We start from the raw sequence: 16689 nt of genomic DNA on the forward strand, positions 1-16689 counted from the left end.
ATTGTTAAAGGACGATTTACCTTTGTCTGCCTTCAAACGCAGGCCATAGAAGTACTTACAAACCGATGTTCGACCTTTTACGACATGAATGTATTATTTGATAAGATAAGCAGATAGGTTACCTTTGCAAGGTCACCTAGAGTGAAATGAATGCATGCATGCTCTATTTCAGGAATGTTGGTGATAAAGAAATCGTAAGCTGAAACAGAAGCTTTGATACCAATTTTAACAGAAATTCACTTCAAGTGTCCTTCTTTAAAGACTTGAATAGAATGATTGGTAAAGAATTACTTAGGTGTGGTTATTGGTTAACGCTTGATATATATACATAAGTATAATATATATGTGTTACACCACATAACACCAGATATATATATTATGTTTAACCACATAACGCCAAATATATATACTGTGTTACACCACATAACACAAATTATTTATGTTTTGTTTAACCACATAACAACAAATGTATATACTGTGTAACACTACATAATGCTATATATATATATATATATATATAATGTTTAACCACATAACACCAAAACTATATATTATGATTAACAACCTCACAACAAATATATATACTGTGTTGCACCACATAACACCAAAAATATATTATGTTTAACCACATAACAACAAATATATATATATATAGATATTACACAACGAATGGTTGTTGGATACGACGTTTATTTCACTCGAGTTCATTCATATTTCGAGATCACAGGCGGTAGGCTAAGACCAACACATGTATACGTTTGTAAACAATTTGCTGACATATGCAAATATGGCGTAGAGATATCATTCGGAGTGAAAAGGCTCCATTAAACATTAAAAAATATTATGATAAATAATTTATTTCTTTATTATTTTCACAATTTTAAAGTTTACACATAATAAAACAATGACGATTAATTGTCTACATAATCGTAGAAAATCGCGGACTATACTAGGCGCGCTTTTATACAGTCACATATAGTGGTGTCTTCTGGTTCCAGCCGGAAACTTCAAACTCAATCACTGTCAGAATCAGAGTACAGCACCCTTGGTCTGGGACGTTTATAGACGTTTGTGTTGTTAATGTTTATTGTGAATGAACCACCGTGAATAGGACCTGCAAATACTGAAGTAAGGGTACCGGTGGGATTTGCAGACACAGTTGATTCAGGATTTGGAGGTCTGACGATGACGCTTGCACTAGATGTGCTATTAGCTTTAGTGAAAGGCCTGTCACCAAAATGATCCAAGCATGACAATATCGCTCTTGAAATCATCCGGTGCTGGTTGGTGTTTAAAGTTGAGTAACTGTTGATACTCTGGATATTCTTGTGCCCGGAAATCTTGAGGATGCAGGGAATTACATAATTAGGCAACGCTTTATAGGACCAATGGAAGTAGAGATCTAGTCATTGTCTTCTCTAAGCCAGACAGTGATGCATTGCCCTGTATTATGAAAGCAGGAGATTTTTTTTTTTATAAATTTATATTAGTGTTAAACTGTTTGGGATTTAATTTCTTTAAACAAGGTAAGTGTCCATTTACTCGTAACGATTGTAGACCCTAATGATCAAGTTGAGATATTTCAATGTGAAAATTGTTTGTACCTGAATAATCTGATTTGGGGGTTATCCTTTGTCATTGAGTTTTTGTACAAGGTACTTCCTGGCACTGTGTTTTGTCTTTTTCCGTTATCGTTACTCCCAGACTTGTTGATCAGACCTGGTTATATAAAAAACAGGCATAAATCTAAACTCCGAATATGAACTGAATAAATAACAAGCAATTTAATCTAGGCCTATATATGCACCATTGCGACATCCGAAATAATTAAAGAAATTTATTACTTTGGACTGGAATTATGCTCAAAAGATTAATTTTGACTTCAATCGACTAAAATTATGGAAAGGCTACAATGTTAGGCCTAGGTGTAAGCAAGTGCACTGTACAACAATGTATAAATGACGTAAGTTGACGTAAAAGGGGTGGAGTATAGGATTTGTAAACATACACTGGGTTTTGTTTACATTCCAGTCTCATTTATCTGCATTCTCTGCCATAGTCTTCATAAAAGTCCCTAGTTTGTTAACGCCAACTGGTTGAGACTTGTACCACTTGCTTGATTTGTCACAGTTTGTATTAGTTACGATATAGTAGGGGGCTTCAGGGTTACGGTACGTAAGCGGGCGATTTACTTGGTAGGGTTTATAAGTTGCGACAGAGCATCGTGATGGGTTGTCGGGGGTAGCCCAGGCATGCGGAGGAACTTCTCTAACATATTTGGGGTTGGAACCCGGTCTAGTTTTAGTCTGACGCTCTCGGAACTCAAGATATTCATTACTTTCAGAATCTTTACATAATTTCACATCACCCCATGTCTCGGTTTCGGTAACATTCCAAAATATACCGTATTGTTCAACCAAATTGTTCTAAGCAAACTTTCGGCATTTATACAGCCTTTCTGTCCAGATTCGTATAATTTGTCGATCTCGTCATCGGATATAGCATCAGCCGTGTTTTCACGATTCCCTTTGCCCTCACGTTTCAGGTTTTTTTATTGTTTAGATCGGATAACATCCATAACATTCACCTAAAGCCTATTCAGTTCAGCCATGTTGACAGCAGACGATATCAAACAAATCGCACGTGGAACAAATCACATGAGTGAAAAAAGTAGTTCTGGTCAAAGTTCACCAATCATGTATCCGGAAGGCCATATACCACTAGTGGAATATCACTTATATTTATCCAACACCCTGAGAGTGGAATAAATTAAAGTAGAATGTTGGGAACTGTGTTACACCACATAACGCCAAATATGCCTCTGGTGTTTTCGTTGTTGAAAACATGGTTCTAATTTGAAGTCTGATACTATTGACTGAAATTTACATGTGTTTATGTAGAAGAATTTTGCCGTTCTCCGATTTTATTTTTCCTGAGTTTTTTTAACGTAAGTAAACCATCCCGTTTTTGCTTTCGTTCATCAATGTCCAGAATGAATTTAGATGTTGTCCGCGTTTTTGATTGTATGTCTTATTATTATTCAGGTAATCACCATTTGTGTCAATAAATGTTATTGCTGTTTATAAGACGAAGATTTATTTTAACTAGAAAATATAATAAATCATCATTGCCCTTGCATTTGAATGCCACTGCTTTATTTTTTATAGAGGATAACAACTAAAAAATTATTTGCCAATACCACATCCAGGCTCTTGGGTATTGATTAACTTTGGCAGTCTCTTTAGCCATAGACTGGTCGAATCTTCATACAGATGTTGACCTAAGGTGATCGTAGCATCAAGATCGATATAACTCTGGTGTACTGCGTCATAACCACTCCACATCGGGACATCATCAGAGTTCGGATTCCTGGAAAATTTGGCAAACAGCTTCTTAATGGTTTAATATCATTAGGAACAGTGTAAATACAGAGTAGCCTATGGCATGATGTTGTTATTAGATAAGTGATTGACTCACAACTACACCTGCTACGTCTCGTTGATATCTTTAAACACATACATTAATTAGCTAAATATTACCAATCTAATGTCTTAGGAAATACAGCCTCCTTATCCTTTCTGCAAAAGATAAAATAATTACCCAGTTTTGGCGAAGTTGGTCCAATACTTCTGCATTATTTTTGAGAGGCTTACATCAGCGGAACTCACGCTTATGTTAAATTTGGTTTGAAAATCTTCAAGACCGAACAAGAAGAAGAGATCGGAAGCATGAGCTGAAGAGTTGTTTCGCCACCATGGCGGGTGTTCTTTAACTGGAGGGATAGGCGATGGACGTTTGAATATGTACTGATACGTTGATGTTCGGGTATTGCCTTCCGCGTGTGCCATGAGTGCTTTTATTGCTGGCGTTGTGAAAAATGCATCTGAAAAGGCGTCAATGGCATTGTAACCTGGGCTTTCCAACGAGGACGTATAAAATGAACATACCAGATAGCTCGGTGTAGTGCTGTTAACTTGAGAGCCAAAATAAAAATTTACAAAAACCGGGACGATGTAGTTACAGAACACATTGGTAGGGATGCCAACATTGAAATCAAACTGTTCATATTTTGATAAAAGTGTTAATATATTTAGATAAATAGAACCTTCTGCATTAACATTTCCGGTCATAAAATCGAGGTTTTGGAAAAACTGAAAGCTTGAAGACGTCCTGTTTACCAGGATCTGTTCTGGTGACGAGTGAAGAAAGTCATAGTCAATGACTGGTCCAAAAGCGCCATCATATGTGAGAGATGGCAGAGTAGGCATAGTCAATATATTCTGTGCCGCTAGTAAATCATCTGCAGATTTCCCACGCATGCATCTTGTATAAGTTACGGGAATACCGGAAGCATTTGCACATCCAACATATGTACCCAAGCGCTTTGCAGTCATATGCATATTAATCATGCCAACGTATGACAACTTTGAGAAAACACTTCCGCTCTGTGCAATGACCCGCTGAAACAGACCTTCATTACGTGGCATTATTGCTTGTGATGAAACACTAAAGCCCCCGGCAGACTCTCCAAATATGGTAACAGAATTTGGATTTCCACCATAATCGTCTATATTGTCCTTCACCCATTGAAGTGCCAAACGTTGATCCCAGAGGCCATAGTTCCCATGTAATCCACCCGCGTAAGGTGTGCTGAGGAATCCAAACAGCCCCAGTCGATAGTTGATTGTTACCACGACAACGTCACCGGTCAAGGCCATGTATGACCCGTCATAAAACATACCTTGCCCTGTTACATAACTTCCTCCATGAATCCATACCATTACAGATTTGTTATTGTTGAAGGAAATATCGCGCGGAACGTAAATATTCAAAATTAAACAATCCTCAGATTTATTTAAATTTGGCAAAAAATTCTGAAATGAAGTTTGTATAGGTTGCATACACGATGGTCCAAATTTGGTCGCATTTAAGGTACCAGACCAAGGACCATTTGATTCCGGTTTTCTGAATCTCAGAGCTCCAATCGGTGGTTTAGCGTATAGTATGTTCCGGAACTGATATACTTTCTCATTACGAACTTGTTCGACAACACCTACAATGTCCCCGAGTTTAGTGAGTATATGTTGCACCTCTATCCCGCGTGTCGTGGAAATAATGACAAGTAGAAATAGTGCTAACCGACCCACCATGATGCTGCAAAGAGATATTAGACTTTAACAAGTATGATTTTAACTACTTTGTGTCGAGTATAGAAAACATTCAAAATGATAAGAGATTCGACCAAAGCTATTGCATTGTATTCTGAGGTATTTTTCTATTTGTGGCCTATCGAAACTATCATTGTCAATGTAGATGAAATTCGGTAACGTCGACAGTCCCAACGCTGTAAATGATATATCAAGAAAAGTACATTATATCAATATCTAACCTGGAATGTTTACAAAATTATGGCAATTCATTTACTATACATTAATTAAAGAAAGATAATGCAAACAAATTTTATCTCTGTATTTGACATATATTTCAATTTTGTTCAAATTAATCTGTGCGACAATATTCTGGCAAATTTTGGAGATCTGATCTTTTGAAGAATTCAAACTTTGCTTGATGACTGGTTGGTTTAGTTTCATGCAATATACCATTTTTGTAGGTTATGATATTATGTTGATATTTTTTCTCAATTTATTGTGACTGAAATGAGTTATTATTATCACTTGAACATATCGAAATTTACAAACGTTATTCAATGTGTTATGTCACCAGCAAAGCGAATATTGGTAAGGAGTATAGCTTACCTTTGTCTGCATTTGAACACAGGAGAGAAGCCTGGAATAAGTTGGCATTGTTTAACAAGATAAACGGAACCATGCAAATTTGCAGAGGTCATTGAAATGACTTTCAATTCTATTTTTGTAAGGTTTTCTGATAAAAAAAAATCCAATAGTGTAAAGAACTAAGGCTGTGCGTGAAACATGACATAACGATATGCTCTTTACACTTCCTTCCTAAAATTGCATTTAATAATGATAACCTGAGCGATCTCCTTATTCAGCTTCCCGCACCTTATATCATTCTCTATAACGGAACACTTTGTGACAGTGTTTTTTTGACGCGATCTTATGATACCACTTCGCAGAATTTGTTGTATCACATGTGGTAAAGCTGACAATGCAAGTTTCCATGTTAAGTTATATATTTTCAAGAATGCTTTCGAGACTTTCCCCTAAGCTAACTATATCTTCCGGTCATCGTGACCCTTTTATCGGACATTCATTACATCCAAACTTGACTTTGGTTCCATAGTATATGGGTCAGTAGGCCAATCGAAACTTCAGAAGCTGGTCCTAACCACAATTTAAGTCTGCAACTGGCATCAGACGTTTTTTGAACGACGCCATTGAACATTTATGTAGAATCCAACAAACCATATGTCTAGGAACACGGAAAACATCTCTCTCTCTCTCTCTCTCTCTCTCTCTCTCTCTCTCTCTCTCTCTCTCTCTCTCTCTCTCTCTCTCTCTATATATATATATATATATATATATAAAAAAAAAAAAAAAAAAAAAAGAATATGTATAACTGGGGATAAAACTGAGAAAATAACAAGAAGTATTTACTACAATTACAATTGCTACCAGTATGTTCTTCCGTTCCAATCTGTTATGTACGATTGTGAAATATCGGTGAATGGCCGATATTGTATTGTCTCATTGTATGTATAAGTGTAATGTTTCCAACATGAGGTAAACATCTACAAAAGATAGGTGTAACATCGCTGATCCCTAATGATAAATTATGTAGGTAAGAAAGGAAGTTTTGTTTTTCTTTTTTCGGTATCAATGTTTAACCATATTAAACATTCATGGTATGAAACCATCCTACCTAGACTATAAAATAAATACTTCTTATGGCTTGACGTCAGTGAAAATACATATCGAATACAACGAAAATTACATTGCATGTAGCATTACTGATATTTCAGAGCATATCTTTATTTATCAATGAAAACTGTACTGTTTTCGGAAAAGGGTAGGGACATAATGGATTTCATGAATACCTCAAATAGGAAATACTGTAAACACAGACAGCTATTTATGCTGGAAGTGCTTTTAAACCACAACTTAAATTAAATCCAGCTGACAGTTTGGAAGTGTCTTTAACCAACTTTTGTAAAGATTATACCTATGAATTTTGTTACCTTGTTGGTCAATTCTAGTTAGAATTGAATATTTTAAACAATGCAAATTGTCATTATTGTCATAATTGTCACGGCTTTTCTTCACGTTTTAAATCATGGCAATCTTGTTTTGCTTCTTTTCTCTTTTTTGTTTCAATTTTAAAACCCCGTTGGCATGGCGTCAATTCGCCGTCAGGGTCACCAGGTCATTTAAATTGGTATATTTTTATGACATTAAAGAACTGCCACATGTTTCAGTGAAAATAATTTAGGCAAAAGTATCATGAATGGGATTTCATCGCTGTTTTAATTACTAGTTAATCATTTAGTTTCCGTCCTTGAAAAAAGTATGTATTACGTAAACAAACATCAAGAATGTCATCATTGTCGATAATCGAACTGACACTTTCAATTAAAATATACTCATTGTAGTGTGTTTCAATGTGTGTATCAGACAAACATTAAATAGGATTGTGATAACGTATGAATGTTTTTTGAATAAACGATAACAATGTAGATATCATTTGCCAATAGCACCGCCGGGTTCTTGAGTGTGCAGTAATTTTGGCAGCCGATCTAACCACAGACTGGTCGAATCTCTATACAGGTGTTTTCCAGAGGTGATCGTAGCATCAAGATCGACATAACTCTGGTTTAACTGCGTCATAGCTACTCCAAATCGTGACGTCATTTGAGTTTGGATTCCTGGAAAATATGAAAAACAGCTTCTTAATGGTTTAATATCATTACCAGTTTTTGCACGGACAAAAACGAAATATCTTCCTCAAGTATTTAACCAATCAAATGTCTTTATCTAATAGGTAGTTAATTATCTTTTACGTCGCACGTTTACATATCTGCCCAGTTTTGGCGAAGTTTGTCCAGTATTTCTGCATGTTTTTTGAGAAGCTGATATCATCGAGTCGCACGTTCATGTTACATTTGGTAGGAAAATCTTAAATATTGAACAAGAAGAAGAGTTCTGAGCCACGAACTGAAGAGTCGTTTCGCCACCAAATCGGGTATTCTTGAAAGTTCGGCTCCAGTCCCTTACGTTTGAATATGTACTGATACCTTGATGTTCGAGCGTTGTCGTCAGAATGAGCTATGAATGCCTTTATCGTTGTGGTTATAAAAAGCACATTTGAGAAGACGTCAGGTTTTGGAAGAATTGAAAACCTGCAGACGTCCTGTCTTTCATAACATATTCTAGTGATAAGTGAAGAAAGTCATAGTCAATGACTGGTCTTATCATTTCATCAATGTTGAGAGGTGAAAGACTTTATTCAGTGCAGCAAGTAAATCGTCTGTATATTTTCCAAGCATGCATCCTGCATATGATTTCGGAATACCGGGAGTGTTTGCACAACCAAGTTGAATACCGAGCAGCTTTGCATATCAGAATCTGAGCAGGCCCAGCCGATAATTGGTAGCTATCACAACAACATCACCCGTTAAGGCCAGGCATGACCCGTCAAAATACATATCTTGGCCTAAGATATTTTATATTAGGCAGTTATGTGATTTGGTTAAATTTTACAAACAATTCTGAAACGGTGTTAGTTTCGGTTGCATACAGGATGGTCCAAATCACGCCGCAGTCAATGTTCCAGAACATGAACTAATTAATTTTGATTTGGCGAACCTCAGAGCGCCAATGGGTGGTTTAGCGTATGGAATGTTTGAATATTGCTCTTCTATCCTGCGTTTCGTTGAATAAATGTCCATTAAAGGAAGTGCGATACGACAGACCTCCATGCTCTTATGATATATTAGACTTTGAACAAGTATGGTTTTAAGAACTATTTTGTTTCTAGCCAACAACGCTTACAAAATCATAATTGATCGATCACACTACATCATATTCAGATGTATTTATCATTTGATAAACTGTGTATCTGGTAAGTGTTAAAGCATGTCAAACCAATCACGGTTCCATATCATCCTTTTACTGTGACAATCATCTTTCGGTTGTTTTTATTCTCTCAGTTTTGACACTATGACATTATATTCAGTCACCCTTGTTTTTTACTTTTTCTCATTAGACATCAATAATGATAGTCCCTCCCAAGGCCGTATAAACTATTATTACATACCTTCATGGTAGAGATGTCCATGTCTATTAAAAAAGGAAAGGAAAAGAACGGTGATACAGTATAATGGTTGTATTTTGTTTTTGAAAAACACGCAAATGCGGTAATCTAATTGGTTTTGTTTTTGATTTTTTTTTTCATTTTCCCAACAGACAGTCTAGACAGCATACATACTTGCTTTCATACACGATAAAATATACGCACATAAGGATATATTTACATTTTGACTTCGCTCCGCCTCAATGAAACTAGTAATGTCACTTCGTTGCATTTCCCAATGAAAGAAGTGGGTCGCGTGCTTTTTTCTGAGCGACGAATCACTTTCTGTCGGCGTAGGAATACATTGTTTACTCTTGAGATCTGTTTTTATACCGTCTACACGTTTGTAGGTCACGTAGGTACGAGACAATACCTGTGTGTCATTACATCAATGAAAATATTATTCTGATTGTTTGTGTTGCTTTTACACCTTTTAACATCATATAATCTGTATATCCTCAATATTGAACAAAGAATTAATACAGTTGCAGCCGCTGTATCTATCATCGGTCGTCTGCTCAATCATGGGGGATTACAGCGACAGCTCAGATATTTCTTCCGATATAGAATCAACCGAGTTAGGAGAATTTGCTGTCCAGTTACCTGAGATTTTACTCAGCCCTGGTAAGGATTGATTGTATAATTTGTTGCTTGCATGGACTGATGAAGGGAAGTGAACCTCCTGCAAATGGTACATGAAGTGCTTCGCAGTTCACTTCATTTGCACGAGGTTCACTTCCCTTCATCAGTCCATGCAAGCAACAAAATAGACAATCAATCCTTAAATGTAACATGCATCATCGTCATCATCATCATCATAGCATAAATACAAGAATATCCCATCCATGAACAAGTCATCCAGATCATCATCATCTAATTGATTGTTATGATTGGGGGTATGATTCTCAAAAGAAATGCAACCTTCAATAATTTTATCAGGTTTATTGAAATGTATACCGTTTCAATCCTACAACCATTTGAAGATACAGATCTATTCTAGTAAATAACACAGTGCAGCCATTGAAAGTATGTCCTCGTTAGCATTTGTTATGGTTCGAATTCTGCTATGCGTAAAGTTTACTGCACAGTGAATTTCGCACGTTCAAGTTCGTCAATGGCATACGTATGTCCCACATATGGTCTGCTGGCTAGAGATAGGGAGTTTAGAGAGATCAAGTAATGCATAGACATTGATTTGGTGAAGATAGTCCATTGCACGTCACGCTGTATGACACCGAATATTAATCTTGTTGAAAAATACCATTAGAACTGAAGGATACACGAGAGGAGGTTAAGAGAAGAACATTGTTAGCGTATCATTGAGAGGTCAATGTGCGTTTTATGTCCCCCAAGCGTGTTTTGCGGCTCCTACAGATTCTACTCCTGACCATAATCCTAGCACTGAAGCAGTATCAGACGGTCTCCACCGAGAGTGGAAACTCATGATCGGCTGTTCCTGGGATGGTCGAATGTCGAAGCTGTTTCATTATAACTTTGCCTTGAATGAAATTCCGTCTTTGGGCTGCACCAAAAAACCGTCTTGCAACTTCGCGTGCGTTGCGCCGACCTGGAGTATACCATCAGTCATTTCCCTGTCTTCTTTCGACAGACGCGGCATCTGTACAACTTAAAACCAAATGATGGATTTTCAACTGATAAATGTTTAAGATGCTGTATAAAGCGTTTTACGAAATTGAAATGAACAAGTAAAGTGAAGGAATTCGTTTTTTTTTCTGTGAGACAATCTTTGAATTTCATACCCGACTTATTGCACTACAAAATGTTATCCAGAGATTTCTACAAAATATATTAGTAACTGAAATATATCTGTATAATCAGCCAGCGTTTGGTGAACGGGAGGGTAACTTGATAACCTTTATAGTTTTTTGTTTTTATATTTTTAAGAATACAAGAACGCTATTGATTTTCTGCAGCAATCTAAAATGTTATATTTGGATTTTCTTTCAGTTAGTCGCATATTTATGTCAGATTCTAAATAGGATTTGTGAAACGGATTGAAGTACTTCAGAACTGTTCCTCCGGTCGGTAATATTGACAGAATAGAAGCTCTCATTACAAGAAGATTAGAAGATTGGAGTGAGAAGTTTTCAGGACTACCTAGTTACCTTCATCAAACAAATTTGATTTGTCTGATGAAAGTGACCGTGTAGTCATCGACGACCCCCCAGCCATGTAAACCTTGGCCAATCCAAGTAGATAATGTCATGTTATCGGATGAGAACAAAAAAACGGAATCAAACACCAAAGGTGTATGTCTCTTAATGAGGTGACTATGACGACCGCAACACGTCCCCATATTTTTTATCAAACTGCATCTTTTAATTGATAACTTCAAATTGTGATAATGGGAACATGGCATTGAATGTCGAAACAACTACGACATGTATACACTATAGGTTAGGGATGCAGGGATGTAACAATACAGAACTTTAAAACTCACAATAAGGAAACTGAACTACATTTATCATATAGCTTGATTGAAAGCTGTCCACGCTGGTTTCGATTTAGGAAAAAGATCGAGATAAGAGGCAGATGTAGAAGAGTCTGTCATATACTTGATTTCAAATACGGTTGGGTGTATACGACTAAATTATTTATTACTTTCAAATTGACAAAATCTGGATCAGCAATTAATAAAAATGTATCTATAAGTGACCCTGATAGTAAAAGTAATATGGTGACATATTTGTTTTATATGCTTATTGTCGTGTAAATAAATCCACCGTAAAACTAACAGTCACGTAATCGAGTTTTCATTGTCTGAAAAAATAAAATATCATAGGTTGGGAATGCAGGAAAGATCTATCCAGAAATGGAAAATTCACATTATAAAAACTGAAATCACATTTGAAGCTCAAACCGTATGATGATTACATCCGGGCCTACTGTGAAATATAAATTTATGTACTTTATTAAATATGATATATGCAAATAACTGATCATGTGCCGTCTTCCACAAAAGCTACACAACATGCCTTTATCATTAATAGCTGTTACAAAACTACTAATACTGCTGGTTGTGTTGCTGTGTTGTTTTGATTCACAGAGAGATAAATTTTGAAATGACCGTCGAGCTCTTCTTCTTAATGAAATAATGGAAACTATATTGCTTACGGGCAATTAATATACAGACTACGATTTAGCCAACATACATTCATCTTCAAACGAAACATAAGAACAAGAAGGTTTCCTGTTCACTGCAAGGCGCTTTACAATACTAGTATGCAGTTCAACGCTACTCATCTGATTCATTCTGTGATATATATATTTACTTTGCAATCTAAAAATTCGGCATAGCACAAATGCAGGTTTCAGTCATGATACATTTATTTAAGATCGTAAAATAACTGCTAATAGGAAAGGTGAAATGTGGGGACTAGTAATCTCATTGTATCTGTGATATGATAAGTCCCACAACAGCAGAGTGTCCGTCAAATCAGAGCCATTCTTTGCTTCTGTTCTGGCAAACGGTAGATGATGTTTATGACTGAAAATATTAGTTCGAAAATCAATCGCTAAAACGGAAGATTAGAATACGTGTTTTCCAATATGAAAAAAGCATGTAATACCTCCTCAATATAGTATCATGAAATAACTTCATATAATTATTTATGCATGTTTTTCAGTTTCTAACTTAACTTTCTACGATACACCAAAACAGGACATGGAAGTCCCACAGGAATGAATTCTAACCACAACTCTTTTCGATTTCTAAACTAACAGCTTTGTTCATTGTCTACACCAACAAGTTGATTGTTATTGGATGACAATTGTTTTCTCTGTTAAAAGTCAAGGACTATGCATACAATAGAGCGACAATTGCAACAATACTTAAATGAATTACAAAGGCGCCAAACGGCAATAGATTCTCAATATCTGAAACAATGTGCAAATAAATCAAAACACTATGTCGTTTACTTTATTCATAACGACAATTTATCCTCTATCGTTAATTAATTTTATTCTGTATCAATATCGCAGTCATTTATGTTCTTTAAGGCTCTGAAAACCTTGCGGGTCTCATCCCACACAAACAAGAGGGCAGCCATGGAGATGCTTTTGTGTCTTCACCAAACTATTTAACGGCGGCTAAGTAAATGATTAGATCACAAGCAGCATAGATCACCAGTACTGAAGCGTTTTGTCTTTTGCTTTAATTACGAATGATATTAGAAATGGTTTAATACCTGCTCATGCTGTTCCTGTATGTGTGCCATGATGCATCATTATTGATGTTTCGCAATGTAGGCCAGTTATTTGAAATGCAATTTATTTCCAATCGTGTATTCAAACTAATAATAGAATGCCATGGAATTATTTTCGCTGAGACTAACAACATTATTTCCCAATGGCACCACTAGGCTCTTGGGTGAGGAGTAGTTTTGGTAGTCGATCTAACCATAGACTGATCCATTCTCCATACAGGTGTTGACCTGAGGTGATAGTCGTATTTAGATCAACATAACCCTGTTGTGCTGCATTATAGGCACTCCACATCGGAACGTCATTAGAGTTCGGATTTCTGAAAAGTGTAGAGATAAATAATGTAGAATTTTTGGGAACTCTGAACTTAAAAACGCGGTTAACACAACAAAGATTAAGATATAACCCTTATATAGATGCCATTGTAAATCAGTTGTTATATTTATATGTGAAAGTTGAATATACAAATGTTTGATTTTCAATGTTTCAATGTGTTAAATAAACGTGCAATTCTTCTTTTTAGCTCAAATAATTACCCAGTTTTGGCGAAGTTTGTCCAATACTTCAGCATGATTTTCGAGAGTCTGATATCAGCGGGACTCACGCTCATGTTAAATTTGGTTTGGAAATCTTCAAGACCGAACAAGAATGATAGCTCGGAAGCATGAGCTGAAGAGTCGTTTCGCCACCAAGACAGGTGTACTTTAAAGTCTGGATCTGGCACCGGGCGTTTAAATATATATTGGTACGTTGATTTTCGGAGATTGCCTTCGGAATGTGCTATGAGGGATTTTATCGTAGGTGTAATGAAAAACGCATCTGAGAAGACGTCAATGGCGTTATCACCTTCTTGGCCTTCCGAAGAAGTTCCATAAAGGGAGCATATTAAGTCACTTGGCAAAGTGCTGTTAACTTGAGAGCTGAAGAAGGTATTCACAAAAGTTGGTACGATTAAGTTACAAAATACTTCGGTAGGGATTCCGATATTCAGGTCGAATTTATCATATTTCGATATCTGTTTTAATAAACTCAGGAAAACTGAGCCTTCTGCATTTACATTTCCAGTCATAAAGTCGAGATTTTGGAAGAATTGAAATGTTTCCGATGACTTGTTTGTTAATAAGGTTTTGGGGAACGACTGAAGAATATCATAGTCAATTATCGGTCCAAAAACGCCATCAATAGTGAAAGGTGGGAGATTAGATGCAGTTACTGCCTCTTGTGCCGCAACTAAATCGTCTGCAGATTTTCTACGCATGCATCCAGCGTATGTAGTTGGGATACCGGAAGTGTTTGCACATCCAACATGAATGCCCACAAGCTTTGCAGTCGTATGCATATTACTACTATCAATGTAGGAAAGAGCTGAAAAGGCACTTCCGCTCTGTGCAATGACTCGCTGGAAAAGTCCCTGGTTTTGGGGTATTATCGCTTGTAAAGAAACACTAAATCCTCCAGCAGACTCCCCAAATATGGTTACAGAATTTGGGTCCCCACCATAGTTGTCTATATTTTCCTTCACCCATTGCAGTGCCAGGCGTTGGTCCCAGAGACCGTAGTTCCCTTTTAGCTCATTCGTATGAGGTGTGCTGAGGAATCCAAACAGCCCCAACCGATAATTGATAGTTACCACAACAACATCACCCGTTAAGGCCAGGTATGACGCGTCATAAAGCATACCTTGGCCAACGATATAAGCACCTCCATGTATCCATACCATCACCGACTTCCTGGTACTCGGAGATATATCACGTGGTACATATATATTCAAAATTAGGCAGTCCTCTGATTGGTTTAAATTTGGCAAGTATTTATGATAAGGGGGTGGTGACATCGGTTGGATACAAGATGGCCCAAACTGTGTGGCATTTAGGGTACCAGCCCAAGGACCGCTCAATTCCGGTTTGGTGAACCTCCGACTTCCGACGGGTGGTTTGGCGTATGGAATGTTCCGGAACTGGTATACTTTCTCATTCCGAACTTGTTCGACAACACCAACAATGTCCCCAAGCTTTGTGTGCATATGTTGCACTTCGATTCCGCCTGACATCGAAAGAATGGCCAGTATCTGAAGAACAATTCGACAGGGCCCCATTCCGAAATGATATATCTACAAATAAGAAAGTTGCAACAGAATGTCTCTGTGAAAGTAATTTATTTTCGGTTTAATGCTACATAGTAATACTGTGGATTTGGAGTAGACGAAACTTCAGCTTTGGTGTTGTATGACCCGACTCTGAAACCACATGATTGGTAAGAATTTTGCTATATAGGTTGACGTAGGAACATTCTTGAGGTTATGCGCAGTTCTGATTGGTTCCCGACATATAGCATTCCAATCGTTTCATCGTGCTGACCCTTATAAACCATTATACATTACAAAACAAATCAAACAAGCTGTAAACAACATTTCTAATTAATCATAACGAGATGAAATTTGCATAGTAAATTCAATGAAACTATCGGACGTTTGCATAACGAGTCATTAATCATTTTCTCTAATTCATGGAGGTATAAATGTGTCCTATATCTAAAGTTGTACCTATGGTCAAAAAAGAGCGCTCGGTACGACTTTGTAACAAGTTTACTTGTTTTACTAAATTTTGTGAAGACTTTTCTATTGCTATGGCAAACCTCTAATATATAACTCTGAAAGTCTTGGGTAGAATTCAACAAAGGTTGTCATGACATACCGTCATATATCAAAGATGTTACGTCTTGATCTTGGAAAAATATTATGCTTTTGTGAAAATTGCGAAAATTCAAACACACCGACGTAAATGAATAAAGGAGAATATTTCTTCTTGCGCATATCTAGAAGACGTCTGTTGCGCAATGAGAAGTGCAGCACTGCTAAATTTATATCGAAAGGCGTTATTCACGTATGTGTCTTGTACAATTTTTGAAATAGCAGGTAGTACACACTATTGGTCTATTATTGTTGAAGAACGACTTACCTTTGTATGTCTTCAAACGCAGGCCATAGAAGTACTATCGAACCAATGTTCGACCTTTACGACATGTATGTATTATTTGATAAGATAAACAGAGCGGTTACCTTTTCGAGGTCACTGATTGTAAAATGAAGGTATGTTCTATTTCAGGAATGTTTGTGATAAAGAAATAGTAAGCTGAGACAGAAGCTTTGATACCTATTTGAACAAACATTCAGTTCAAGTGCCCTCCTGTTTCATT

General features: G+C 36.7%; 1 protein-coding gene across 1 annotated transcript; it reads right to left on the bottom strand.

Moving 5' to 3' along the window:
* Window positions 1-1013: 1013 nt before the first annotated feature.
* LOC132547323 (uncharacterized) lies at window positions 1014-15589 on the bottom strand. The gene is made up of 6 exons (XM_060211088.1): window positions 14031-15589; window positions 13691-13813; window positions 3601-5154; window positions 3200-3369; window positions 1605-1719; window positions 1014-1227 (listed from the first exon to the last, which is right to left on the bottom strand). The coding sequence occupies exons 1-6, from the start codon at window positions 15587-15589 to the stop codon at window positions 1014-1016; spliced, it is 3735 nt and encodes a 1244-aa protein (XP_060067071.1).
* Window positions 15590-16689: the final 1100 nt, after the last annotated feature.

This window comes from Ylistrum balloti, unplaced genomic scaffold (genome assembly GCF_031769215.1).
Source record: "Ylistrum balloti isolate Yb309-2 unplaced genomic scaffold, AGI_CSIRO_Ybal_v1 Utg369946, whole genome shotgun sequence".
NCBI lineage: Eukaryota > Metazoa > Mollusca > Bivalvia > Pectinida > Pectinidae > Ylistrum > Ylistrum balloti.

What these genes read in the sequence shown, in the direction of transcription:
- LOC132547323 (XM_060211088.1), bottom strand. Translation starts at nt 15,589, where the DNA reads ATGGGGCCCTGTCGAATTGTTCTTCAGATACTGGCCATTCTTTCGATG. An exon ending in ACCAACTTCGCCAAAACTGG is followed by an intron (nt 3,370 to 3,600) that starts GTAATTATTTTA and finishes CAAATTTTCCAG; the next exon opens with GAATCCGAACTCTGATGATG. An exon ending in TACCCAAGAGCCTGGATGTG is followed by an intron (nt 1,720 to 3,199) that starts GTATTGGCAAAT and finishes TTATATAACCAG; the next exon opens with GTCTGATCAACAAGTCTGGG.